We start from the raw sequence: 27,773 nt of genomic DNA, 5'->3' as shown, positions 1-27,773 counted from the left end.
TCACTTGTGTGCTGAACACTTGCAGGTCAGCAGGGAAACTTTTCTCTACAATTTCTGCCAACTCACTGTTGAGGGTAGAAAATTGGTATCATGCAGGAAATGTTGCTAGTTTCCAGGAAAATCCCTCCAAATGCAACAAGGGAAAAAGCTTTTGGTGCCTCCAAAGCTTGGCTTGAGGCCATTTTCATCCTTTTTCTACACTTTATATGAACTTTTGGTAAAACCTGTCTTGGATTGCTGTGCTAGAAGAACCACATCTCCTCACTGTTCAATGTCACAGAAAGCTCAAAGGGAGAAAAGTAATGCCAAGCTAAAATAGCCTGACTGCACCCCTGCATTCAGATCCTGGAAAAGAACAAAATTATACTGCTGAAAGAGGCTGTTGAACAGGAATACTTCAGTACTACTTTAGCTACTCTCTGTAGTTCTACTATCTGGAGAGATTTAAAAGATCAAGAAGTGACAGTGCTCTAATAGGCTCCAAGTAAGGAGAATAAATAAAAGTAGAGGATTAGTTTTTTTCTTGTTCTAAAAGTTTGACCCAGGAAACTATGTGTGGAAAGAAAGTGTAAATATTCATCTCCAATAACACTGCTAATGATTAAAAAAAATTAAAAAAAAAAAGAATTTCAATATTAGGAATATATAATTCTATTCATAAGAGTAGGAAATGTGTAGGAATAGGACAGAAGCACATCTTGGCATGAGAACAAATCAGACCACATTGACATAAACACAGCCATTTATTCCAGAGCACAAAAGCAAATGTTTCTCCACAAGTTTATCTCCAATTACTGGCCTGACTGGTGACTCTGTCTGAAAAGCAAATGACTCAAGACCTCCTTCTGTTGCTTTTGCAATGATGAGCAAACTAGAAAGTGAGTTATTTGGTATGAGGTTACACAACAAAATCTCTTATCTTGCTTGACACATTTACATCAACTTCAACTCAGTTGAACACCGCTAACTTGACAGCTCAAAGGCTACAGCCTGGGCTTCAGCAGGGGCTAGAAATCTATGTTCATGTCTGCCCATGCTGCTGTCTTCACTGCCACACTTAGGGGTGTCAGACACACAGGACAGTGCTGTATTTGTGCCTCCCTTCATCACAGAGACAACAGCCCACGGTGGAGATTTTTCCACTGTGGACATTTGCTCAGGAAGCAACACACTGAACATAAGGGATCTGGATTGAGAAGCCTATCAAAGTAGTGCTTGGATATCCAAGTGCTCCATGTAGTTTCCCTGTGCGTGGATAGAGGGGAGGCCTAAAGGTAAGGCCAGCTGCTCCACTAAGTTTTTGGATCAGTTTATAATGGAACAAAGGATATTTTCCAACCAAAAAGAGAAGTCATGGAGCCAAATTTTCCAAATTGCCAACAAACTTGGACAGCAACAAGATCTCAGGGCAGAAGAATCAGTCCAGTCTATTTCCCAAAGGGATTCAAGTAATACAGCAGCCTAAATATGATTTTCAAAAGGAGGCAGGAATGTGGGAGGTTTGGTTCTGATTTATAAAGACAGGAGAGGTCAAGATGACTCTTCACTCTCAGCTACACCTACCAGCACCTTTTCTAACCAGAAATTCTGGTTCCTCAGCTGGGTGCAACTTTAGGTGTAATTGTTTGTGATGAATTATAAGGCAGTCCTGTATGTCTGCAGTCAGACACTAAGGTACTGCAACTGTTAGCTTCTGCAATAAATTAGTACATCAGCAGATGGCATTACAACCAAACAGGTCACTTGCCGTGTTCTCTGCACACTCTCCTTCCTTCCTTCCTTCCAGGCATGTGCTGCACACTGGCCTGCTGGGCAGTACAGCAATACAGTCACAGTATTGACAGGCATTTCCAAACACTTTTGTTTGATGCATTCCCCACTGAATCCTGCCTGCTGGTACTTACTTTGAGATGTTTGTTTCAAAAAAAAAAAAAAAAAATCCAGACACATTATTATTCTCTTTGGGTTTTTTGCCCCCTCTTCAGGGAACTTCTACTTCATAGTTACAGTATCTGGATGGAAAGAACTCAGCTTTCATTTTGCATTATGCTGCTGCTAAAAGGAATAGGTTTTTGCATGTACAGTCCTGTTTAATTTCTGGTCTTCAGGGGAAAAAAAAATGAGGCAATGCACTTTCTGAAAATTAAAGAAGGAAGGAGTGACTAACAAGCAATCACAGGTAATGTCTCCTATTACTTAACAGATATAAATATCCACCTTCTGACTTCTGTAACAATTTACAAGTTCATGCTTCTGAACACTGAATATGTAAAACCAAAATAAGTAACCTAAAGAAAGAACAACTTTTTATAAAACCCACTTGTCAATATTGAGCTGATAATCTACAGATTATTTACCTTGAATAACTGTTTTATATGTATGCATGCTCCTTAGAGAGATGATATAGATTTTGCTCTTCATTCTTCCTCAAAAGCTGAAAGACTGTCATCAAAGGGTAATTCCTCTTTTAAAGAGAAGCCAAACTGGTAACTCAAATTAGATCCTCAAACAACTGACTGAAGTCTACAAAGGATATTCTGGATTATGCGTGTATTTCTCCTCACTTCCCTCCTGTTTCACCTTATTTCTTCAGTCTGCTTTACCTAGCAGAAGTGCAATTGATTCTGCACTTATTTCTAGAAGATAAAAGACTCTCCCAGCTTCAGGAGGGACTGAGAACCCTGGGTGCCACAGGGGTGAGGCAAGTCACTGTGGCAGGAACCCTTGGAGGCAGTGGGATCACAGCACTGGGGCTGAGGGCAGGAAGGGCAAGTCTGGATCTGGGCAGCAGAGTCCTGTGCTGTGCAGCCTCTGACCTGTGGGGCAGCTGCTCATTTAGCAAATACAGTAGCAATCCCCAAGCATCAACAGCTAATGCATCCCTTGGTAAGGAAACTCCTACACCAGGAAGGAGACAGTAGGAGCTGGTTCCACTCTGCCACAGCCTATTTATCCCTGAGAGTGATTTTTGTTCTGCTCAAATGTATGCAGTCCAGACATTTAGCAGTGGGAGTGAAATACCATGGGTTTCAAGCATCTGTTCGCTAGTTAATCTAGTCCATGGCAAAGTATTTGTTAACAGCCCTGTGGCTTCTGAAAAAGGACAAGAACAGGCGGGTGAAAGGGAGATTCTCACACTCCATTGAAAAGAAACCCCTCCTTTCTTCATGCCCTGACCTTTAGGTCTTGTTAGGATATACCAGATAACAGGACAAATCCTTGAACAGGAGGCTGGAGGAAAGCAAAGATGACTGCTCCCTCTCCTGCAAAAGCCTTACAGCATCTGTCTTTCCAGAGTCTGCCCAAGCAAGCTGCCTTGTTGTGCACTACTGACACAGCCATAGCCTGGCTGACCTTTAGAGGAGTTAAGCATCCTTCTGCTGGCTCTTTATGCAGCTGATCCCTTAAAAGCATCATTTCTTTAAAAGGAGTATGAAGATAACACTCAGTTTACCAAGAACAGGTCTTTCAGCAGTATGAATTGTGCAGCCATGTAATAATATGTAGAGGAGTATTTGGGTGTGCATTTCTTTTGGATCAGTTTGGATTAGTTGGCCTTGAGATTCCACAGATGGGATACCAGGAAGAAAGGCAGGAGGTTGTTCCTCAACAAACCCATGGCTGCTGAGCATGCAAGTAGCTCTACAAATCACTATGCAGAAAGATGATCCACAGTGTTTGAGGGATTTTCCCCTCCCTCAAACAGTTAGCAGGCCCCACATGTTAGTGTTGTTCCTTTGGTTGCAACAATTTGCAAACTAATAGCGAGGGATATTCAAATATTGGATCCAGAAGACAAACATAAACATCCTGTTATTGTACTTATGGGGCAAACAGTTTAGGAAAGTGCTAGGAGCATAAAATAGCATTGTTCAATCAATGTAATGGGTTTATGTGAACAAGTCTATAAAAATGTGTGGTAAATCCATTGTTATGTGCTTTGACAGGAATAGAGGGCAGATGTACTAATGCAATTATAATGTAAACAGTGCCTTTACAGGTACCCTCATTCATTTAGCTGTTACTATTTCTCAAATGTTCCCCCATGGCCCATTCTTTTTCCCTTCTGATCTTGGAATATTGTATTACATCTCTCTAAGACATCAAACATTGCAGGCACTCCCCAGTTGCATAACACCTTTCACTTCAAGATACTGAGAGCTCAGTTACTGTCCTGTGATGACAATATTACTATATTATTTTACAGCTGAGCAGCCTGAATAATCCCAAAGGCCAGATCCCTGTTCTGGTATAGGGCAATATGATTGTAAGGTGCTACTGGGAGGCTGCATCAGTACTAAGGGGTAGTGGAAGGGGGTAAGTTGGAATTTTCATATCAAGCTAATTGCAGCCTCACATACAAACTCACTTTTTTTTTTTTTTTTTTTTAAGGTAATACTCTTTAGTTAACATAATTGCTCTGTTTTTGGTATTTTCGAGGTTGCTCAGTATCCCATGCAACTTTTCATGTCCCATTCTGACCCTCATCTATAAAGTTGTGCTCAGCAGTGCACTCGCCTGCCCATCAGAGCAAATCACTGCATCTCCTACTCAAAACACCCACTTGACAGAGGAAGCCTTAAGTGTTATGTGTTTTTGTGCTTCTTGCTGTGACAATATACACCCTAATTTAATCTAAAAATAAAGTAAGATTTGTCAGGAAGCCTAGCTCTGAGCACCACAGGCTTTAAGTTAGACCTCAGAAGCTTTGTGATACCCAGGAATGTATTAGGATAGCATCTTTAAACCAAAATAATGCTGAAAGATCATATGATCTAAATTATTTGGAAAATAACATTACAAAATGATCATCCTTCTCTGTCCTCTCTCCTACTCCCTTTCATGCCTTAAAACCTATCTTTGTTTGCTGACAGTAAGTATAATTCAGCTGAATTTAGAACACCATGAGCTTGATTTTGTATCTAGCATCTAGAACTGTCTTCTTGGATATTTGTCAAATGCATGAAACCAAGAATCAGTAATTTTCTGCTAGAAGTACATCTCAAAAAAATTCAAACTATACAAACAATTTTGAAAGGACAATGCTCTCCTGTTTAGCCTTGAACTGATTATACAGATTATACAACTGATTATACCTGAAGCCTTTAAAGTGGTACTTATTGCTGAGTCAGAATTGCAAAATCAGTTGTATCCTATTCATCTGCTGCAGTGGAAGGAGGGAAGTCAGCCAGATTATTATGGACAGGATTGTCTTGATGTGAAATACAGATCCCTTTTGTAGTGATACTACAATGTTCCACATGCAAAGTTAGCAGATTAGAGTTAAGATTTGTGACCTGAAAAGTCTTTTGATAAAGTTGGATCTTATAATAAATACTAAAGAAGACTTTTTACTTTCTAAAGTGTTTTTCCACCTAAGAGTGTATTGTTCTTTCCCATTCTGTGCAGAAAAGATGGTGCTGCAGTTAGCTGCTTCGGAAAGGAAACAGGATAGTAAGGCACCCATCAGGATCCAGCTGATGGGCTTGTGGATAAACACAGACCTGCCTCACTGGAAGTGGGTCCTGGCAATACTCTCTGTGCTACCTTCTGATGCCAGCTCATGTATAAAAGCGAAAAGCTCCATCTTCCATATAACATATATCAGTTATTAGACATAAATATGATGTTTCTGATACAGAGTCATTGACAGAAAAGAACTGATGTCAGCTGGTAATCAACATCCTACATGCCTCCCTCATCTGAAGCTGCTTTCCCTCTGTATTGTATAACTGCTAAACAGGAATTCTGCTCAAGTAAGGTTTTCTTCACGTATTTGTTTGGGGCAACCGTAAAAAGGTATGGAGCACCTGCAGAACCACCAGGGATTTCCAAAAACCTCAGGCTTGTGGAACCTTTCGTCTCTTAAAAACACATCAAAGGAAAAAAAAACAGAAGAAAAAGAAGAATAAACAACTGACAGTACACTGTGGACCTTATAAATAGCTTAACCAGTAAATTTCTGCCTCCCCTGAGGTGCATCATAATGTGTATTTAATGAAATCCTCCTTTTCCCTATATCCCTAGCTGTTTTATATGTTATAAATTATGTATGAGCTTCTGTTTATATATGCCATCTTTTTAGCTGTAAAATAAAGACCACTAATACAGCACTTAGCAAACACCAGGATGCCACCACTCCATCAATGTTTAAATGGGATACAACATGCCAACTAGTTATTTGCTCTCCCTGGCAGTGATGTATGGGGAAAAAATGCCCTGAGAGAGCAGAGAGGCCTCCTCCTGTTGCTCTGAGCTCCTCCTATCCCCCCGTTGTACAGCCTTCGTTTATTGGTAATGAAGAACAGATGGTGCCATCCATCTCTCTTTATGAAATGCAGAAATAAAATATTCAGCCTTGTATTGCTTTTTTTAGCATGGGCAAGGGATCTCAAAGAAGTCAAGAGGGAAAAAACAATATCCATAGCTTCTACCGCATCATAGCACTGCAGGTAAACAATCAATAATGTATTTCAGGGAGGTACTGTGTGCTTGTGTGCCTTGATATGAAGATCAATAGATTTTGCTCCAATCCAGCAGGTCTCATACAGTTGGTGTCTTGGCACTGTGAGCTAACACAGCTCGAGTTCTCTGCATAAAACATTTACTTCATACTAGAAAGAGGTATAAGCAGGGAGGTAAGTCAGGGCTTCCAGAGCCCGCTGGAATTTTCTGGCTGATACGGATGGACACACAAATAGGTGTGATTAACAGAAAAATTCCATAGCAGGTACAACCACAGTTATATCTGGCATTCTTACAGAATCACAAAATTCCAGCATTGGAGTTGGAAGAGACCTTCAGAGATCATTCAGTCCAACCCCACTGCTAAAGCAGGACTGCCTGGACCCCATTGCACATGACTGCATCCTGGTGGGTTTTCAATAACTCCAGAGAAGACGACTCCACAACCTCCCTGGGCAGCCTGTTCCAGTGCTTTGACAGCCATACAATAAAGAAGATTTTTCTCATGTGTAAACTGGACCTTCCTGTGTTACAGTTTGTGCCCATTGCCCCTTGTCCTACTGCTGGGCACTGCTGAAAAAAGTCTGAATCCATCTTCCTTACACTTGCACTTTAGATATCTGTAGGCATTTATAAGGTCTCCTCTCAATCTTTTCCTCTCCAGGATAAATAGTCCTAGCTTTCAACCTTTCCTGGCAGGAGAGATGCTCCAGTCCCCCAGTCATCTTCACTTCCCTCTGCTGGACTCTCCCCAGCAGTTCCCTGTTTCCCTTGAACAGGCGACAGCAGAGTTGAACACAGTATTCCAGATGTGGCTTTACCAGGGCAGAATAGAGGGGGAAGATGACCTCCCTTGACCTACTGGCTGTCTGGTCGTGACTCCCCCTTCCACTGTAAGCAAATTACTTTGGTAATAAGATACAATGCAGCACTAAAACTAGGTTTCTAAAGACCAGAGTTATAGTATGTGACTGCTCTAGGTACCTGAATGTTCCTAGCTTTATTGTGCTAGCAAAACCACATGCATTACCCTCTACAGATAAGACAAATAAAAGTATTTGCTCTGAGATTAATTTCCATTAACAGCCTTAAGATTTCCTAGCCTCACCTCCTTTTCCTCTTTATGTCTGTCTTTCTGTTAATCACTTTTCTTCTTCCCTTTGATTTAATCTATTCTGATTCTGTTTGATTCAAGCACAAATTTATTTGCCATGTAACAAAGGAGGTCTTAAAAAGAGGAAGACTTACTACAATAATACTTATTGGGAAACAGATTCACATACGTAACACTAACCCAGCACTGAATTTTGGTAGTATTGAAAGAAAAAACCACACTTTTTTGGGTTTTTTTGCTTCCTTTAGAGTTGTTGTAACCACATAGTCCATCTACAAAACCTGGGTTACACTAGGAACATTTGCCCTAATAAATCTGTTGCAACAGCTCCCTTGTTATCTGTGGCATGTACTAGGAAGAAAGGGTTTTTAACATTAAAGGCAGATCTCTGCTCAGACTACACCAACACACACAACTCAATGGTAGGATGTGTGTAAAAATCAAGAGTTTGGGGGTTTTCGGTCAAAATCAGTTAGGAAATAAAAAAAAAAAAATCAGTCCATGAAGATTTGTTGTTACAAGTTTGGTCTCAAGAGTTCCAAAATCCAACTTGAAGGAGTAAGGAGGTTTGCCTGGAGAGGGCATATGGCCATTGGGCATCTTTGCAGGCTTCCACAGAAGCTAGAGGGGTTTTTGGAAAGAAAAAAAACCCAATCTGTAATTCTTTTGGCTGAAAAGAAGACTTCCTCAAATGATATACAGAGGAGAAGCTGATGCAGTTTAGTCCTCCAAATCTGCTAACAGATGCATGCTTACCATTTGTAGCAGAGTGAAAGCAAAGTTGAACAGAATGCAAACTCAGGAAAAGGAATTTGGGTTATTCCACTGCAGATGATAAGAATCAAGCAGGCTGTAAGTGCTCTGCTTTTGCTCTGCACGAATTGCTTTTCAGTATCCTTTCCGATAGACCCATTGTTAGAACTTCTATGACTTTATTTCTGCTAGCCTAGCAGCTAATATGACCACAACCACCTTCCCAAGGATTTGTACACTGAAAAAAATCATTTATTCACAGCAAAACAAAAATAAAACCATGACCACAACCACCTTCCCAAGGATTTGTACACTGAAAAAAATCATTTATTCACAGCAAAACAAAAATAAAACCATACACACTTCAAAAGACAAAAGAAAATGATAAAACCCTAGCAAAGCTCAAGGCAGAAGCTGAATATATGGGAAGGGTGAGAGAATCCAGACAAGACAGACAAATTCATTCAAGTTTCTTGAACGGGAAGACAACTGCAGCAGTGACAAATGAGGTGAATGACCCTGCAAAGAGGTAGAAAGTCCTTTTGAAGCATTGTACACACCTGGATCTCTCCTATTGACTGGTAGCTGCAGAAACTTTGAAGCTGTTTGTTGTGATTTTTCTCACCTTATCATGACAGTTCAACTATTTTTCAAACCAATGAGTCTCCCTTGGACAAAATTTTGGGACTCAAACACTTGTTGCTTCCAAACAAAATTCCCAAACGTGTTGAGTTAAACACTCCAAATGCTTCTGATGTAATAACTGAGGATTTAACAGCACGTTCCCCTAGGTCCTGTCCTTAAACACCAGAGAGAAAACTCAGTTGAGTCAGACACAAAATTAACTTCCCTTCTCCTGGCTCTCCCGTTCCACAGGCAAGTTGCCTTGGAGCTACTGAGCAAAGCACTTAAACACTCTCACCCTGAGTTGTGATCACTTGGTTAACAGCAGCAGCTTAAAGGCATTATGCATTCAGTTTGGAAATACCTGGGGGAGCAGAATGCAAGTCTGCATCTCAGCAGTTCCAGCTCACAGTCTTACATTCTGGCATAAATCTATTTTCACTGGCAATGTGAGCTAGCAAACTGAGCTGGGAACTAAGGCACAGCACTCATTCAGCTCTGGTGCTTCTGCTGAGTGGGGGAGAGGTGGTTATTGGCACAGCAGCAGGACACTTGGGAGCAGCAGCTTAAACCACTGTATCAAAATATACTGGAACTCATCTTTCACTGTCCTCCCTCTCAGACTGTGAAACAGCCTGTCCAAGCCTATAGCTTATTTTCAAGTCTTTTCCCTAGCTGCTCTTCTTAAAATGTTACTAATGCAGCTGTCAGATTTTCTTCAGCTTTACAGCAAGACCTAAAGGCATTGTGCTGAGAAATAACTGAAGGGAGGAGGAAATACTCTTTAGTGTAAGACATAAATGGTGCTCAGCAGTTGGGTTTACATTTTGTGGTCCATGGTAGCTGTTTTCTTTAAGATGGTTAGGGAGAAAAAAACATTACAGAAATCTAACATCCTACAAAAAAATAGCACATTCCGCAAAAATCCAAATAAAAGCTATGTGAGCATAAAAACTGTTTTAAGGAATAAACACTGAGGCCTTAGCATTCGAATCAAGGAGTGCCATTGCTCAAATCACATACTTGTCCCCCCCAGCATACTTACCAAGACACCACTGGGATGCACTTCCATGGCCCCTGATGGGCTAGGAAAGCATGCAAGTGAGTGACGCTTTATCCAGACACAGCTCTAATGCTTATTCTTTGCAGGCCTCTACATACCACTCCAGGCAGTAAGTATACTTAGCCATTATTTCAGTCTACCAGTTTTGTGCAGCAGAAAACATCAATAATTGTGTAAGTCACTCACCCATAACGTGTAGGACCCCCTGCGGCTCCCTGGAAAAGTCAGCATGCTCTGATCTGAGACAGCAACAGAAGCCAGGCCACTGCTCCTGGATGGTGGCCATTCAAAGTCAGCCTCAGCCTGCTCAGTTTTGCTTTTCTGCTTCTTTATAATCTGCACAGTAAGGGGACAGAGGGTAGGAGGGGAGGGAAAAGAAAGGTGCTTAGAAAATACTGTCTGGGCACTATGGCGAAAACCTGCATTAACCCTGTCTCAAGGCAAAGTGCTTGGAAGGACATTTGAGTTTCCCTCTGCTTTTGCTCCAGTTCATGCAAGGATGATTCTGACACCCTGCACATGTTTCTTCTCAGCTGAAGTCATACTGCTTGCAATTGCATAAGCATTGAAACAATAAATTGTTATCAATGCCTGTAGGAACATCAGAGGTGAGCTACATAAACATGGAAGCTTGCTCCTACAGTGACACTTTAAACATTAGTAGCATCTGCCAAGCATTTTCTCAGATAAGAATGTTTGCAAAGACGCATTAAATACTAGTTACAAGGAGAATTTCAAAGGTTCCCATGGCATCTAGACAGAAATTTCTATTGGAAAAGAAGAGGTCTGAGGTGACTAGGCACTATTTCTGTTTTTGAAAATCTACAGCATCTTAAGAGAGAAAGATCACACAGACCACCTGTCTCTCTGCTCTTAGAGACTGCATCCTGCTACACATTATTTCACACTTTTCTGACTTCAATTTAAAATACCTACAGAATATTATTCTGTGGCATAAAGGATCTTGTTAGGCAGCTTTTGACAAAAGCAGTAGCAATTCAAGCTTGGCTGAGATAGGCTCTGGACTATCAAAGACCCTATAAGCAGAATTAATCTTCTAACATCCCTATTAAAAAACAAGGCGGATTATTTTCCATTGAGCTGCTGCTCTTCTGGCTTTCTTGATGGCCTTATAAACGACACGTTCCTCTTCTGCTGTGTGATCCATACTTTTTAAAGTGCCAAATCCCATACAGAGATGTGGTGATTAGCCTAGTTCACATGGAGGGAGACTAAATTAGCAGAGTGGTTACTTTGCTGATCACGGGAGCTCAGCAGCACTCTGTTCATGCTTGCCTTGCAACATATAAAAGGCAATTTGCTCCCACTTCTCCATTTTGGTGCTATGTGCCAACTGTGAGCTCTGCAGGGAGAACGAGCATTCTGGAAAAAGACACATAAATCAGACACACAGATGGTTCTGTGATGTTTTGGGTGTCTCTCTCACAGCATCATTAACAGAATTCTATTTTAATGATTGATGTTTTCTTTGTTTGTGCTGCAGATGCAGGGCTCACTAGAGATGTCCTGGCCAAGAGCTGTGTTTCTTTACAGTGGGAAGATTTTTGCCTTCTGGGAAGTTAAGTACAGATGTAAAATTCCATGGAGCAGGGGCCTCCTCTTCCAGGCAAGGATTTCACAGACCTAAGGGAGGGACATCTCTCAGGGCACAGGGCATCAGTTTAGCCACTGGATTAAACTTACTGATTCATATCATAGAATGTCAGGTTGGAAGGGACCTCAAGAATCATCTTGTCCAACCCTTCTAGGTAATACTAACTTATTAATTGATCTCTATGTCTGATGTAGCTGATGAAGCCTCTAATGTGATAACTGAAGTTGCAACTTGTCATTTACCCTGTGCTTTCTGCACTGACATAATCCTTTTTGCTATTAGCAGAGTCAAAGCCCACCAGACTAAAGGAATTAGTTTGGCAATTAAACAAGCTAAGTAAAAAATGCACACCATACCTTCTGCACAATAGTTGTGGCCAGCTCTTCTATGAGGTCATCCTTGTGTTCCTGCAAGTAACAAGCCTCGTTCTGCTTGTCCTGCATGAAAATAGATATCTGTAGTTGCTAAAATAACATAAAAACAACCTTCCCACAGGAACTGAAATTCAGGAGATGGGTAATGTGCCCTTTTGGAACTGTGGGAAGAAATTACATGTATTTACATTGCATGTCACCTTATGAAATGCAACATGCATCTTTGATACAAGTTCATAAAACCCACTCCTAGGTCTGTAGGTATGGCATGAGATAGTCACTAATTCTTTATGTTTTCTTTTCTGCCTACTTCGTTTTGTACCAACACCCAAATTAAAAGAAACATAGTTGTTCTATGTTAGTTAATACTTTGTTGTTTTTTTTTTAAATGTTACCAGGCTGTCACTGTAGGTCTCTGCCTTAGAAATAGCTTCTTCCACTGCTTCCTCTGCAACACGTAAGGCCACAGCAAGGGTATCCATCATGCTGTGTCCTAGGTGAAAAATAAGATAAAACCACCATGTTCTTTATATATGTACATTTTGCATAATGAGCTCCAAAATTCAGACTCATTCTCTGGACATAGATTGTTCATACCAAAGTTCATTTCCTCAGTCCATACTTATGCACAGTAAAATAAACACCTTAAGACCCAAGAAATGTCTCAATCCCTATGCCATCTCTTAAATATAAATACTAAATACAATAAACCACAGTATTTCTATGTTGTTTATTTTAGAACCAATCTAAATAAGAGGAAATAATAGGAAGAAAATCTGTAAACTTCCTACAAATGACAGCAAAGAGAATGAATAAAAATGGATGAGCACAGGAAAGGAAATGCGAGAGAAGTGAAAAAACCTCAAAACATTAAGAAAGTCACAATAGAACAAGTATGCATTAGCTGTCACACCGAAGCAAGATATCCTGGCATCGTAGACAAAAGATTTTCATTATCCCACTAAATGTTCCACCTAAAAGATTGCAGGATATGTGAACAAGACTTACCAGAACTCTGCGCTACTTGTCCAGAAATTCAAAGTGTAACGACTGTGTTTTAATCAAACAAGGTTTTAGCAGCATACCTTCTGTCTGTTGGTAGAATGTAGAGTCACTGCCACAAAAGCTTCCTTCATTTTCAAAGCTTCCTTCAAAGAAACTTCCTTCTGCTCAAAGAAGAAAGTACCACATCTTGGTAAAAAAAGTCCCGATTAAGAGCAGAGGCATTTTTAGATTAGAATATCAATGCAAGATATGATGGCACGAAGAGGGATTATTGGAAAATTCCCCCTGCCTTTTATACAAACCATAATAGCAGCAGTTTTTGTACAAAACTCAACTGCTTTTATACATAAAACCTTTCATTCATTTTCGATGGAGAAAACTATTTGTACAGTAAAAGAGAGAGAGAGAAAGAAAGAAGCTGCTAGGTATGAAACTTACATGGTAGAAGTACAGGGAATTTGTCTTTAATATGACATTTGGGGTTGAAATGGATTCTACATTTTAAAGGCCAATGCTGCATAAGTAAGCCAAGAACCCAGGCACGTATACTAGTATTTGTCTTCAAAGGGTACAAAAGGTTTACCTGACAGTCACATGGAGAGTAAAAGAAAGCTAGCAATGACATTTTTACTCAAAGGTCTTCCTTAGAGAGGTCTCAGAGAGAGTGCACATGCCACTGCAACTCATCATTCCACTGTTCACACTTCATTTCAAGGACAGATACTGAGCTTATGGCTTAAGTAAAGGCAACACAACATATTAAGGTTCTAATGGATCCATTCTCACAGTTTTTAATTCTATTGTCCCACTTCTGCCCTCATTGACATTGATTTTCTTGTTTCCATACATAGTTGATATCAATTGTTAAGGAATCTTCTCTAAAAAATGGGTTTGATACAGAGAAAGCAAAATAAATCAGAATTTTGCATAGGTTTGTCCTCCCTAGAAGTTTTTATGCCTAAAATATTCACTCAGGACTAGAGAGTCCACTTAACATCTTACATAATTTCAGAAAAATACAAAATAAAGACTACAAAAAAATGAAAATCTCTGTAGAAATTTCAAAATAATTACATTCTTTCAAACATTCAGCTGGTTGTGTTTTGACTGATTTGCTTACGTTATACTAGTATGACACCAAACACCACTTTTTCCAACCCATTTCATACCTCAAATTGCTCTTCTCATTAGGAGATATACTGTGACACCACAGTTAAGGGAAAATTGTGTCTTTGCATTTGAGAGTGTGATGCCAATACTTAATCAGCATCTTTTAACCATTTACAAACATCACCACAAAAAATAAGATGGGGCCAGTTTCAGATTCTCTAAGTGAGGACAATCTAAATTTTGGTCAACTTAGATACTGAATATATCCCATGTCAACCAAACTTTGATCCACACACTATGGAAATGTGCTCTGAGACTAAACATTGAAAGTAAAAATACTTTCTCATTCACTGACTACAGAGAACCACGATATTTTTTTGAACGCGCCCAAGAATACAATCTGCAATTTACTCTACAGACTGAAGATAACAGCTCTTCTGTATCAGTGGCATTATTAAGATTAAACACTGAATTCTAAAATAGTTCTCTAGACACAGCACCTCTTTTCTCTCTCCTCTGAGGTCTTTCTCAAAAAAAAAAAAAAAAAGCCATATAAATTTTTTTTTTTTTTGTAATAACACAGAATTTTAATTGTCTTGGCTTGTGTGCTAAAATAGATAAGTTAATAAGAAATCAACACAGCTGTTCTTACCTATGGCATCAGGACAAACTCCACTTTCGAGTCTATGCTTCCTGTACAAGTTCTTCAGGACTTTGGCACTTCCAAAACACTTAAAACGGCTTTTGACATTATTATAGTACCAATCCAGGGACTGGGTCCTTAGGAGTCTAAAATAGAAAAACAATATATTTGAGATGATTCTACAACAAATCAACATAAACAGTTTACCTTCCTTTTATGTAAAAAAAGGATTGTTTAGGTCTTGGAACAGAAATATATTAATCTCTGAACTCATGAGGAAATATCTGCTTCATATTACTCAGGGTTTTGTTTGGTTTTGCTACTACTCCCCTTTTACATTATAATGCCAACACCACAACCTTTTGAGAAATACAAACAAGCCTTGGAACAGCACAGGAAGGTTTTAAAAATAGCCTTTATTTACACAGATTTAGAACCACAAAACCATAGAATTGTCAGGGTTGGAAGGGTCCTCTAAGAGATCCAGTTCCGACCCCCCTGCCATGGGCAGGGACACCTCCCACTAGATCAGGTTGCTCAGAGCCCTGTTCAGCCTGGCCTTAGAAACTTCCTGGGACGGGGCTTCCACCACCTCTCTGGGCAACCTGTTCCACTGTCTGACTAATTTATGTAAGAATATTAGCTCATAAATGCACACCCAAAAAAATCCCATTTCATAAAAATATATCACTGCTTTTATATGGGAAAATCAATGAGTACTCAAAGCCTATTTAGAGGACCTAAAAGCAAAATTAATTTACTGCACTTCTATTGCAGGAAACAAGGTATTTTTATAGGACATGAAAAATTTTCATATATATCACTATGGCTGCACATTAATTTCCCCTTTGTAATAATTATAGAAGTGAGAGTCTTCATACTAGAAGACCTGTGGAATTGTTAGATAATTTAGCAAAAAAATTATAATCTTAACACTGATATTTTAGAAAACAAAAGTTTAGGGTTAGTGTCTGTTGTCAATATATGAGGGCCTAAAGAAATGATATTACTCTCAGGAGTGCTGGACTCTCAGAACTTCCAGAGTTGGAAGACATTCAGATAATTCCAGAGAAGTTCAGGATGCCCCATCCCTGGAAGTGTTCAAGGCCAGGCTGGATGGGGCTTTGTGCAACCTGATCTAGTGGAAGGTGTCCCTGAACATGGAAGGGAGTGTTGAAACTGGATGATCTTTAAGGTGCCTTCCAACCCAAACCATTCTGTGATTCTATGATATTAATTCTACTTCTTAAAACTGGGGCCATGGGTGAAAATCAAAATAAAATGAAAGCCCCACTTAGCCCCATTTAGATTTTTCTCCAGGGATTCTAGATTTTTCTTCATAAAGTTCAAAGAAGGTGACAATTCACTTTTTTTTTTTTTAACACACACCATTTCATAAGCAAATAAAATCTCATCTAGTGAGAGACTTGGCACTGAAGCTCAGGAGATCCCTGATAACCAGCAAATACGCTGAGCCTGCAGTTTCAACTACATGCCTCCAGTCTGGTTTCAGATTTTTTGAGCTTCAATATACTGCTAAAAAGGAACATGCATTTCTCATAAAGTAGAACATTATGTTATAGTCCACTACTCTGTAAACACTGGAAAGTTTTTAGTTGCAAACATCAGCAGCAGGAAATTAAAAATAAAAATCAATGAAGCCTACCATAATCAAACTGTGAACTCCCTGTTAAGTTACATTAGTTGCTCTACCCAGGACAACTGAAGAAAAAGCACATAATGGCACAGAGGCAATTTTTTCTGTATGCTTTGTCAGTAATTAGCTGAAGAAGAGATGTTCACAGATAAGTTAAGAATATTAACTGTTTACTGTCTATTGGCACATAATATCCCAAGCATAACTATATTTTCCAGGAAGCCAATCAGTTCCCACATTCACCATTCTACAAACATCACCAACATGCCACAAGGGCAATAATCCTTCTTTTTCTGGGAAATGTCCTCAAGCATGGTGCACAGGTGACGCGATATCTGATGAAACACAAGAGAGAACACAAGCAAGGGGAAGCATGCCCAGGTCTGTCTGTGAAGTACAGGATTTCTGAATTCCTACAATACTAGCAGGAAGAAATCTGTTGATGCCTATCCAAGTGCTAACCCACCCGACCAGGGCACAGTGATCAATCTGTGAATGGAGGCAAATCTCACTTCCAAATTTGCATTAATTTTGGCATTTTTGAGAATATGCCTTCTTTGTTTAACGCACACTGTTTCACAAGCAAATAAAATCCCATCTAGTGAGAGACTTGGCACTGAAACTCAGGAGATCCCTGATAACCAGCAAATATGCTGAGCCTGCAGTTTCAACTACATGCCTCCACTGCAATCTTGCTTCCCCATCTTTTCCCTGTGTTACTATTTTTTGGGTCTGATCAATACTGTTTCTGCAAAACCAGCTCTTATGGAGACTGAATTAGAAAGAGATAAACATTATGTCTCCTGGTTGCTCAATTTGATTCAGTTTTTTCCACTGAGTTTCTACAGCTGCTGGGAGTGTAGGATTTCAGCCGATACAAGGAAGTGACAAACATTATGATAAAACTAAACATCCACAGCAGGATTGAAAGTGACTTAGCAGGAAATAGTGTCCAGGAAGGATGCTCTCCTGCCCAGGGAACAGTGTTCTCCATACTTTTAACAAAAAGGTGTATCATAGCACTATCACTGCTGGTGGACTCAGCTCACTTAGAGTCCTCAAATACACTGGGTTTTCAAGATCCCTCTTTAAGCATGTTTACCAAGCAAGCTCAGCTCCACCAGCTCAGAATGCTAAACTTGTCATTCCCTTGGAAGCCTGACAGACACAGTTCTTGATATTCTGACTGAGTGACAAGGTACCAAAAAGCAGAAAGTCACCTTTCTCATTGTACAAACAATGACTGACTATAGTCAGTTATGAATGCTGACCTGGTGACTTGGGGAAAACAAGAGATGATACCCACTGCAAGCCTGCTTCTCCTTCTTTTCCCCATGTTACCATTTTTTGGGTCTGATCAATACTGTTTCTACAAAAGCAGAAAGCAGAAAGCAATCACATTTTAATGAGATGTGATGTTGCTGTGCAAGTAACAATACTACAGAGAGGCTTTGTATTAGCAATGATAACCTTTCCTGTATTTGAAATTTGGAAGAGCCAAAAGGATAGAAGATTATATATATCACAGCAATAATGAAAGGAGTGATGCTTGCCTCTTTGTACTAGCTAATCTGTTGTGAGCACAAGGGTTGGGATTTATTTTTTAAAAAAATTTCCTCATTGCTGCAGGATTAACACTTTGGAAGTAATCTAATCATCTCATGCTTCTCTCCAATGTGTTGGAGAGCTACCAACAACTCCAAATATATGGCTCTGTCCTGCAGACGTTTTATAACAGATTACAATGCCTCTAAAGCTTTTCAGCCTCTTAACATTCAAATATGTCACAATGTCCCTGCTGATTCCTCCTGGGGAGGAAGGATTTGAAGAAGAGAGCAGTTCTCTTGTAGATACTAAAAGAACGCACTCAAAAGAGAAATAAGAGCATTTTTGCCTTATCTCAAAAGCCTTTCATGTTGACCTGTATTTTAAATCTGTGTTCTGCAAAAGCAGTCCATGAGCCCATAGTAATGAAAGACTATGACAGAGCCAGCATTAAATTGTTAAAATGAAATACTTCCTTGTTACCTCTAATAGGAAGTGTGCAAGTTCTCCCTGTGAAATGAAGGTTTACACTTAAATGATGTTGGTTATGTGCATTTTAAAGGTGCAGGAATGGTAGAAGCCATTTCTCTCATTCTATGCCACAAAGGTTACTATGTCCTTATTGCTAAAGAGACTTAAATTCTGAGGACATTATTGATGTTAAATAATATTTCCATGGGATTGAATTGCATTATGATGTAGTTTTGGCAGAGGGGAATACTGTTATTTTAAAAATTCTGCCTTACTAGAAAGTGTGAAAGCTAATCAGAAACTTTTAGTTTAATAACATTAAAACTTGAATGAGTATTATAAGGTTCCTGTCCTTTTTTTAGTTCAGTAATGTGTTTGCCTTAATCAAGCAGCACTGTAAGAGCAACGGATAAGCCCATTAAAGTCTTTACAAGTGGTTTTCAGTTCATTTCTAACCAGCAGCACTCAAATACTCCATTTTTAGACTTTTTCTGAGGGGGACAGTACACCAGCTGTGCTGGGGAGTGAGGACACAAATGATCTCTCTCATTATTAGCAATGATCACAAGAAGCCCCCCACAAGATCTCATGAAAAAAGCCCCTCATGCATGATGACAAGTATTCACTAAGCAGTACAGAGATTTAGTTACTGTTTACTTTTTCCTTCTAAGAACGTGTGAGGTTTTATTTGGACTAAAGGCAATATGAATCTTCCACAAAAAAATTCTCTAGAAGATATTACCAACTTAATGTTCATGACTCAGAACACAAGTTGAACTACAAGGAAGTATTTTATCCCAACAACATTTTTCCATGAAATTTGTGAGAAGTTTTCTCTCACAAGAATTTGTCAACTATACAAACTAGATTGCAGCTCAGTAAGTCAGGTGGTGCTTCTGGAATTCTGAACATACATTATTTAAATGCCAGCACGAATAAGTAATCACTTGGAATTTCCTCATTGTTGATTGCACAGGAAACTGAAGACTCCTTTTCAGCTTTCCACACTTACCTCAACACATCTTCCATAGCTCTGTGCCAACAACTGGGCTATCAACTTCTATCCCCTCAATCTCTCTCCAAAATCAGAGCCACAAACTTCACCTGCACATCACTGTACAAATGGTTACACCAAACAATTTGTATTTCTGAGCTCACCTCCGTATATGCATTGTGAATTGTTAGACATGAGTTTTATGCCACTCTGCTAGAGCCTCTTAAATTCACTTGAGGTGGAGGCGTCCCTTGGAGCCCCAGCTGCCACCTGAAACACTTGAGTTTCTCTCCCTCACTCCATAACATTTGCCATCTTTCTACTGGAACAATGGAAACTCTGCTCGACTAAATTTTACTATCTAATGTCTACCTGCAAACCCAGTGATTCTGTGGATGGTCTACAACACATTAAGATATTGGAAATCTGAATTTATGACCCCTAGTTATATAATGACAGTGTGTATAATCGACAGTATAATAATCAGAGAGTGGTATCTTCAAATGTACTTTTACACTTCCTTTTAATGGGAAAAGGTGCTCCTTCAAATATGTTTTTATTCTTTTCAAACACATTAAAAATTAAATTAAAATGTTCAAATTAATTAACTATAAAACTTATTCCCAACGCATCGTCCCAAGAAGTCCAGCATTACCACAGCATTTACTAGAAGCAGACTTATGAATAGGTCACAACTTTCATTACAAACTCAATTTTTCAGGGTTTTGTAACTTAGTTGTGACATGTGCTTCATGGTTCTTAGTTTGTAAAATGGGAACTAATGAAAAGGACCCACTAATGTCCATCATACAAAGGTCTTCATTAAGCAACTGCTTAATATTCTTGAATGGGCATCAGCACTACTCAGCCCTGAAACACAGACATTCAGCAGTGATTTCTCAGAAAACTGCTGACCAGGTAACAACCAATCAAGCTCACTAGAAACCAAATAAAACAGTTGGTGAAAGTAAGTTTTATCTAGGGGAAAAAAAAAAAAAAAAAAGAAGAAGAAGAAAAAAAAGGCTTTAAAATTGTTACTCCTGATGTGCAAATGCCCTAAGGTAATACCTCAGGTCACTTCAGATCCCCATTTGGCATTTGGCTAGATTTACTCAAGAAAAAAGTTGCTTTACAATTTTTTGACATTTAACTCTTGTAACAATTTTTTAAAATTAAGTAATGAAAATTAAAAACCAAACAAACCCACGTCTGAAATAGGGGCCCACCCACAGATCAGAACTGCTGCTCTGTGGGTGACTCCAAAATGCAACACAAGCACAGCAAACTGCAGAAATATTAGAAGATTAAATTTTCAGTGGAAAAGCAACACTCTTTCCAAGCACTCCCAAGGCACCTTGAGCTGTCCGAGGGCTCAACCATGAGTGAAGAGATGGAGGGACTGGGAACGAGAAGAAGTCTTCCTGCTGAGCTACATCAGAAATGGGACGTGGCTGGATCAGCATTCTCTGAAGTCAATCTGCTTCACAATGCAGCTGGGCCAGAGGCAGAGCCATGCTACAGTGAAATATTCCTGTCTTTAACCATGATGCTCTCCCCACAAGCAGATGAGTGAGTGCTGTGCAACCAACACTGCTCTGCCCCTCCTGGGAAGCTGCACATCCATCACCCTACGGCTGCACTGGCACCATAGCACGCAGCAGCCCTCTGGGAAACTCCAGCTAATCCAGATTATGCTTTCTCAGGCACAGCGTCTGTCACAGCCCCCCTGACACAGGATCTCTCCCTGTACTGGCCTCACACAGAACACAAAGCTCAAGGCTTTCCAGTTCCCAGGCACTGAGTGGTCTCAGCCTGATGCCCAGAGAAACAATTAAGATTTAGCCTGTCACTTCTTATTTATTCTGTTTCAGAGTAAAAGTGCTTCAAAAACCCGGCATCCTGAAATATTCCTTCTTTATCAATAGTAATATAAGCTTTTTTCCCTTGGGCTAGTAGAGTACTCATAATGTACTGCTGTATACAAACTGTTGAATTAAAGTATTTCAGTTTCTTTCAGTTTCAGTGTAATCAAACATACCTCCGGGTTCAAGAACGCAACTTCACCTTCATTCTTTTTAGGATGAATCATTACTACAGCACAAAAATACCACACACATGAATATCCTGCCAATGCTCTTTAAAAATCAGACCTAAGAAAAAATAAATTGAGAACATTTGGCCCCCTGAAGCACTGAAAAGGAACTTCCACACATTAACCTTTGGCTAAGCTCACATCCTTTCGAGATGGGCTTTATATTTCCCTCATTGCTCTGCACATATATTCTGCCTGTTAAAGGTTTCTACCTCAAGTACAATAACTCCTAGACATTTAGCCCAAGAGGCTTTTTGTGAAACTTCCTTCCCAAGCTCTCGGTTGAAAACCTATTTATTTTCCTCCAGTGCCATTCTGAAGACCCCCCATCACTAAAGAAGTTCTGCTCCAGAAAATTTCCTTTTTTGATTATCCGCAGAGGAGAGTTGTGCCTGGACATGAAAACAGGGCACACTGACCCATGCAGGTGTGTCACAGCAAAGGCTACAGCAGGACAGAGATACACAATGAGTGCTACCCTTACCAAAATCCAGGCAACAGTAAAGGAGAGACTGATTCAAACCAAAGCATCTTACCCCAAAGTGAAAACTCTCCCATCTAGCAAAAAAAAATGATCTGTTTTTCCTGCAAGTAGAACAAAGTAACTGTGTCCATCAGAGTGAAATCATGACTTTCCAGTGCCCGTAGAAATAAACCTGGCCCAGTCATCCCACTGCACTCTTTAGTATGCTGGGAGCTCCACCTACAGTACTGTACAACAGAAGGTATTTCCTAAAAATACACACCCTCCCAATGCTTTACAGAGAAATTAATTGTGCAAGTTTTTATATTACAACATGCAGCAGCATACTAGGAATAATAAAATAAGGTTAGGGCAGAGGGAAAAGAAGGAAATTAATTTTTCCAAAAGACAGCTGTATGTGAAACCCTTATATATGCTCATTCTCCTCTTTTAAATCAGCAGTCAAGTTAGAAGACACGGTAGGTTTTACACCAAAAACCTAGATATACTTTCTGAAAGGACGAAAGATCAAAATTTGTTGCAAGTTAACTTAATCCCTGTAATTGAGGGAAGTACTGAAGCATCTACCATCTGGATCCTTTAAACCAAGCACATACCAAATCACTAGGAATCACTTGCTGCACTATGCAGTAGGCCACAAGAAGTGATTGCTGGCTCATAAAACCCATACGAGTTCAAATAAAAGGTTGACCTAGCCTCTTACCCTGTCTCAGGCTGTCAGCAGATGTAATGGAAGAGAGGAAGAGATGACATGAAAGGTGCAAGTGTAGAGTGACCCTGCCTTCAACACACTCTGCACTTGTCAGTTTAGGGCATTAGAACAGACCATCCTCAAAGGCACTCTTTGACAGACTCATCTTCCATAAATTTGGCTATACTTCATGCAAATGCAGGCAAACTTTTGGTCACCTAAAGACTCTCTGATGACAGAGCCCACAGCTATATGCCTCACAGATGCATCTGAGGGCCACACTCCCAGTGGTAGTTTGATTATCTAATCTACATTAAAATAAACCGTGAGATTGCTGATCTTTAAGCATATCATTTAATTGTTGGAAAGTAATCAATATGTAAAAAATCAGGGGTAAAACATCTGCCTCTAACAGTCTTTTTGTAAACAAAGAGAAAATATTTTTCTCTTAAGAAAATAACTGGTGCTTTATCAAAAAAAAAGAAGTATAAAAGAAGAAAGATTAGTTGCAATGTATAATCCTTGTATTGGCAAAGCAACATTTGTTGGAGATTACACACAGACTGCAGATAAATACGTACATTTGCTGATGAACATTACATGTAAGGATTAAACACTGTCCATATGCAGTGACAAGTAACTTGGTTGGTATGGGTTGGGTTCACTCAGTGTATGTGATCTTCCAGAACCAATGAGTTGAGCCAAAGTCAGGCCCATGAGACACAAGAGGCCTGGAGTTCAGGTGAACACACCTGTAAATTCTGCTATGTACATCTGATGGTTCCTGTAACTGAGTCAGAGCATTTACAACCTCAAACTCTCCCTGAGACATCCCACACATCTCCCTGACACACCACAGGTTTACACCCTTCTGCCATTTATACCCACCAGTGCTGCTATCTAACAACAAATTTCCACTTGCCCAGCACTATGTGCACATTCCTCCATGACCACATCCTCCTTCCTTTCTGGCAGTCATCAGCACAATTAAATTACTTTTCCTATGAAGCTATTTAGATCTTCTCTGAATTTGACAGTCTTTCAATTACATTTCCCCAGAGTTAAAGAGGTTTCTTTGACAGAGGCAACAGGACACCTCACCTTTAATATTTCTGCCATGGATAAGATTTGAACAAATGGCTGAACACAGATCTGGTTCAGTGGATTTTGAACATCATCCTGAGTCAATCTTCTCATAGGAAAAGGGTCAGGCTAAAAAAGTCTTCTGGTTTAACTCAGGCACAAAGTCATCGTGCTGGTTTGTGAATGAAGGCTGTGAGTGCAGGTTTGGTGAGGACCATTTTCAGGTCTTTTCTTCACCGAGGGGAACTGTCATGCAGCAGGTGAGGAAAATACTGAGACAAGACTGGTGTTATGGTTTGATCCTCTAGTGGGAAAACTCAAACAGGAGTAGTACATGTTAGCATTTAACTGAGCTATTGTGCCCTGCACAATAGGAGGTTGTATGTCAGGAAACACTTGCTCATGAACGAATGCATATGTGGTTTATTAACCTGATCTGCTGCCCCCAGGAAGCACATTGGGGCAACTCAAGTAAAAATATGGACTCAGCAGCAGTTATAAAAGTCAATTTTTTAAAAAGAAGAGGGTTTTCAAACTCAGTGCTCCACTGTAATTTAGCTGACTGTAAACACCAGGGGTGAAATCATGACTGTGGGGAGCTAATAGCAGTTAAAGCAAAGACCTAAGAAGGGGCAGGACCTCTCTTCAGGCATCTACCAGCACCAAAAGATGTGAGAAGCCATAACCAATAGAGCTGACAGTATTGCAGTGAGAGCTAATAAGATTTTGGTATAATAGCATATTTATAAGGATGTTTGCCATGTCTTACAGTCATTAGTAAATATTCTTTCTCCATTTTTGCTTTGTAAAGAGAGAATCAGTGCCTGATGCTTATTTATACAGTGCTGACTTTTGAGTTCAAAAGGCTGCATTGCAGGGGAGCTTGAAGAGACCTTGCAGTACAGCTACAAGTTGCTTCGAGTTGCTTGGGCAGAGCCTTAGACCATGAGAGAACTGGGATCACACATGATGCCCCACATATGATGAGCCATACGTAGGTAACACCCAGCAGATATACAGCTGACCTGCAGACCTCCCCCAGCAATCCTCTCCAGTGTTTTTCTATCCTAATATTGAGAGATTTTCTTAACATTTAAGCCAAGTCTTCCTTGTTTCTATTCAAGACAGTTTAAGATGTTTCCTCTTTTCCTTTTATGTTTTTCTATTTTTTTCTTTAAGACTAGAGAGTCCCATTTCATCCCAGATCATGTTTTCTAGCCATTTGATCATTCCCATGTTTTGGGGTTTTTTTTTGGTTTTTTGGTTGTTTGTTTTTTTTTTTTTCTGGGAAAAAATAGCCAACTGGTCTAAACCTTTGTTTAAATACACATCTCAGAACTTGTAAATTGAAGCACTTGCAGTACTCTTTGAAGAAAGGCAAATGTAACTGTTGGGATAGGACATCACAGAACAGGGTCTGTGAATGAGACCCCACTGAAAGCATCAGATATGTCATGGTGATACTGAGCCAGAGCTCCACAACACTCTGAGACACATATCCATCAGATCCTCACTGAGACTTTCATCATAGAAACTGACAGCTTTTAAAAAAGAAAGATCCTGTTAAACTAAGTCAAAGGTATTTTCCTTCCACTTTTTCCTTAAACTGCCAATTATATGGACGCCACTTGCAGAAATGAGGTTTAAAATGTATCTCCTCGTTTGGTGGTAGAGATGACAATGGGCTGCAATGTCGTTTTTGTGTGAGAAATCAAGGCATTCAGCTGTTACAACTTCTTATCAATGAGCCCATAACTCTTCCACATAAGAAAACCATCAAACCTGTCAGTTAGGAGCCTTAGGGCTGTACGACTTCAACCCCTCCTGCACAAAAATCCCATGGTTCTTGATTTTACTCCCACTTTCCTTTTTAGGCTGATGTGTAACAAGCCTCAAATGTTACTGCAGTCACTGTGGATCATTCAGTGGACAAAAGCAGTCTGTAGCTCTCATGTCAGTGGTGCAAATAGAGCCCAAGAATTTGCCAGCATCTTTTCTCAGCCCTTCTAGGTGCTTCATTCAATGCCTGGAAATCACTCTCCCACTACACTGCCAAGTAGTTTCTTCTTAAGCCTTTCATTAAAATGCTTATCTTTACATACCACATTTATACTACCTGTCAACACATGAAAGTTAAATAAGTGGCCATTAGACATTTGAAACAAAATCAAAACAAGTCTAAATCCAAATGCTGCAACTTTGGTAAAGGCTGGAGCACTCAGATATTGCTGAAATTGAACATTCTAAACATTCACTTCAAAGGGCTTTTTATGAGAAGATATATATATTGCAGGATACATTCATATACATTTGTATACATTCTATATTATTTACTTGGTGACACAGAATAACAAATATACAAACAATATCACCACAGAAACAAATCTTTCCCCCTTAAGTGAAAGGAAATACTTCACTTTTTTCTGAATCCCTTTCACCCTAGAAATTGCACTTTATGTAAAAATTTCTGTAGTTTCTATCTTAATCTGCAGTATATTACATTTTCAGTATCCCAATACTTTTGAAAAGAAAGAAATTCCATATTCTGGATATATGGTACTTGATATTTTTCAGGCAAATAGCAAGAATTCATTGATACTGCATCGTTAGTCGATTCACATGCTCACAACATGCTAAAGCAAAAGAGAAATAAACATGAATCCAAGCAGGTTATTACAGCTACACTGAACACAGATATTCTGTCTTCTACTGTCATGTTTATTTCTGCTTGCTACATCACTGAATATTTACTTCAGATTTCTGAAGGAAGACAAGCAAAAAGAAAAAAAATATTCACATGGTTTACTTCAAAAGTGAATAAGCACTGTTGTTTTTCTTATGAAACAACAAGAGAAAGAGATATTAATAAATTCCAATTGGAGACACATTCTTTTCCTGCTGTGCTGTTACTATCAATTTATCCTTTGCACCTGCCTACTGAACTGAAAGAAAATTTCTAGAGAAGTCTCACGTAAATAAACTTCAGAATGCCAAGAGCAAGATTAAAACACTCTAAGGAACATTGGGTCATTCAGCTTTGTGTTCATGTTAATAAAACAAAAGTATTTTCAGTCAAAATACAAGTGAACATAAATGCACCCTTCACCCACATGAGAAATGTTTTCCATTACAACAGAGGATACTAAATGAAACAAGAGAACATAAACCCACTTTGATTAGCTATTCAAATTACCTAAGTGAAGGATTTTTCTTCTGCAGACTTCATTTTAATTCACAGATTCTTGAAAAGCAGATGAAAAACAAAAAAAGTGAGGTTGATGAAACAGAAAAAATTTCAGAGAAGAGACAGAAACCCCGCTCCACCAGAAAAAAATACCAGGGGATAAACCATGAAAATTAATTCTGTCATCCTGATTAGAAAAAGACACAGGGCTTTTAATATGTAGCTCAAAATGCCAAAAAGACAACAATCCTCCACTTTAAGGTCTGCTTCTCTTCTTGAAAGAGAAAGCTGTGAACAAACAACAGTGAAATGCCAGCAAAGATGAGAAGAATCATCACCACATAGAACCAAAGAGAAAGTTGGTCTCATTTCAAGATTACTTAAAACAAGAAAGGGGGGGGAAATAATAATAAAATAAAATAATAATAAAAAAAACCCCAAACAAGCCAAAACTCCTAAAACCTTGTTGGGTAGTGAATGAATGAGATTCCAGTTCTTATCTTTTATAGTGGTTATCTCCCCCCAGGAGTCCAGCCCCTGCTGGAGCAGGCAGTGCTGCTTCCTTCTGGGCACTGCGCACACAGCGGCTCTGCCACCCCCTTTCTGAGGTGACACGTGTCCCTAAGCTTTGTGACTCCACAAGCCACACAGCAGCTTAAGAAACACACTGCTCAAGTGGAGGCACTCAAATGTTATCCAGCAGCCAGATGACACCTCCCGAACCCAGTCCCATGCAGGTCCCTCACTGAGAGGTGTCAGCAATGTATTTATTTGCCACCAACCCATCTGTTAAGGTAGGAGGAGGA

General features: G+C 39.5%; 1 protein-coding gene across 2 annotated transcripts in view; it reads right to left on the bottom strand.

Annotated features, from left to right (window-relative positions):
- The window catches only part of MYRIP (myosin VIIA and Rab interacting protein), a 207,252-nt gene that overhangs the window by 36,192 nt on the left and 143,287 nt on the right, over positions 1-27,773 (bottom strand). The window contains exons 3-7 of one of the 2 annotated variants that reach the window (XM_030445027.1): positions 14,776-14,912; positions 13,094-13,177; positions 12,404-12,501; positions 11,991-12,071; positions 10,206-10,355 (exon numbers count right to left, since the gene is read on the bottom strand). In XM_030445027.1, coding sequence (XP_030300887.1) covers positions 10,206-10,355; positions 11,991-12,071; positions 12,404-12,501; positions 13,094-13,177; positions 14,776-14,912 — 550 coding nt within the window. The remainder of the gene's footprint in view (positions 1-10,205; positions 10,356-11,990; positions 12,072-12,403; positions 12,502-13,093; positions 13,178-14,775; positions 14,913-27,773) is intronic. The other variant, XM_030445026.1, reaches the window with a different exon arrangement.

Source organism: Calypte anna, chromosome 2 (genome assembly GCF_003957555.1).
Source record: "Calypte anna isolate BGI_N300 chromosome 2, bCalAnn1_v1.p, whole genome shotgun sequence".
NCBI lineage: Eukaryota > Metazoa > Chordata > Aves > Apodiformes > Trochilidae > Calypte > Calypte anna.
The sequence above is the reverse complement of the archived record's forward strand: the minus strand, read 5'-3'. Positions and strand labels throughout refer to the sequence as shown.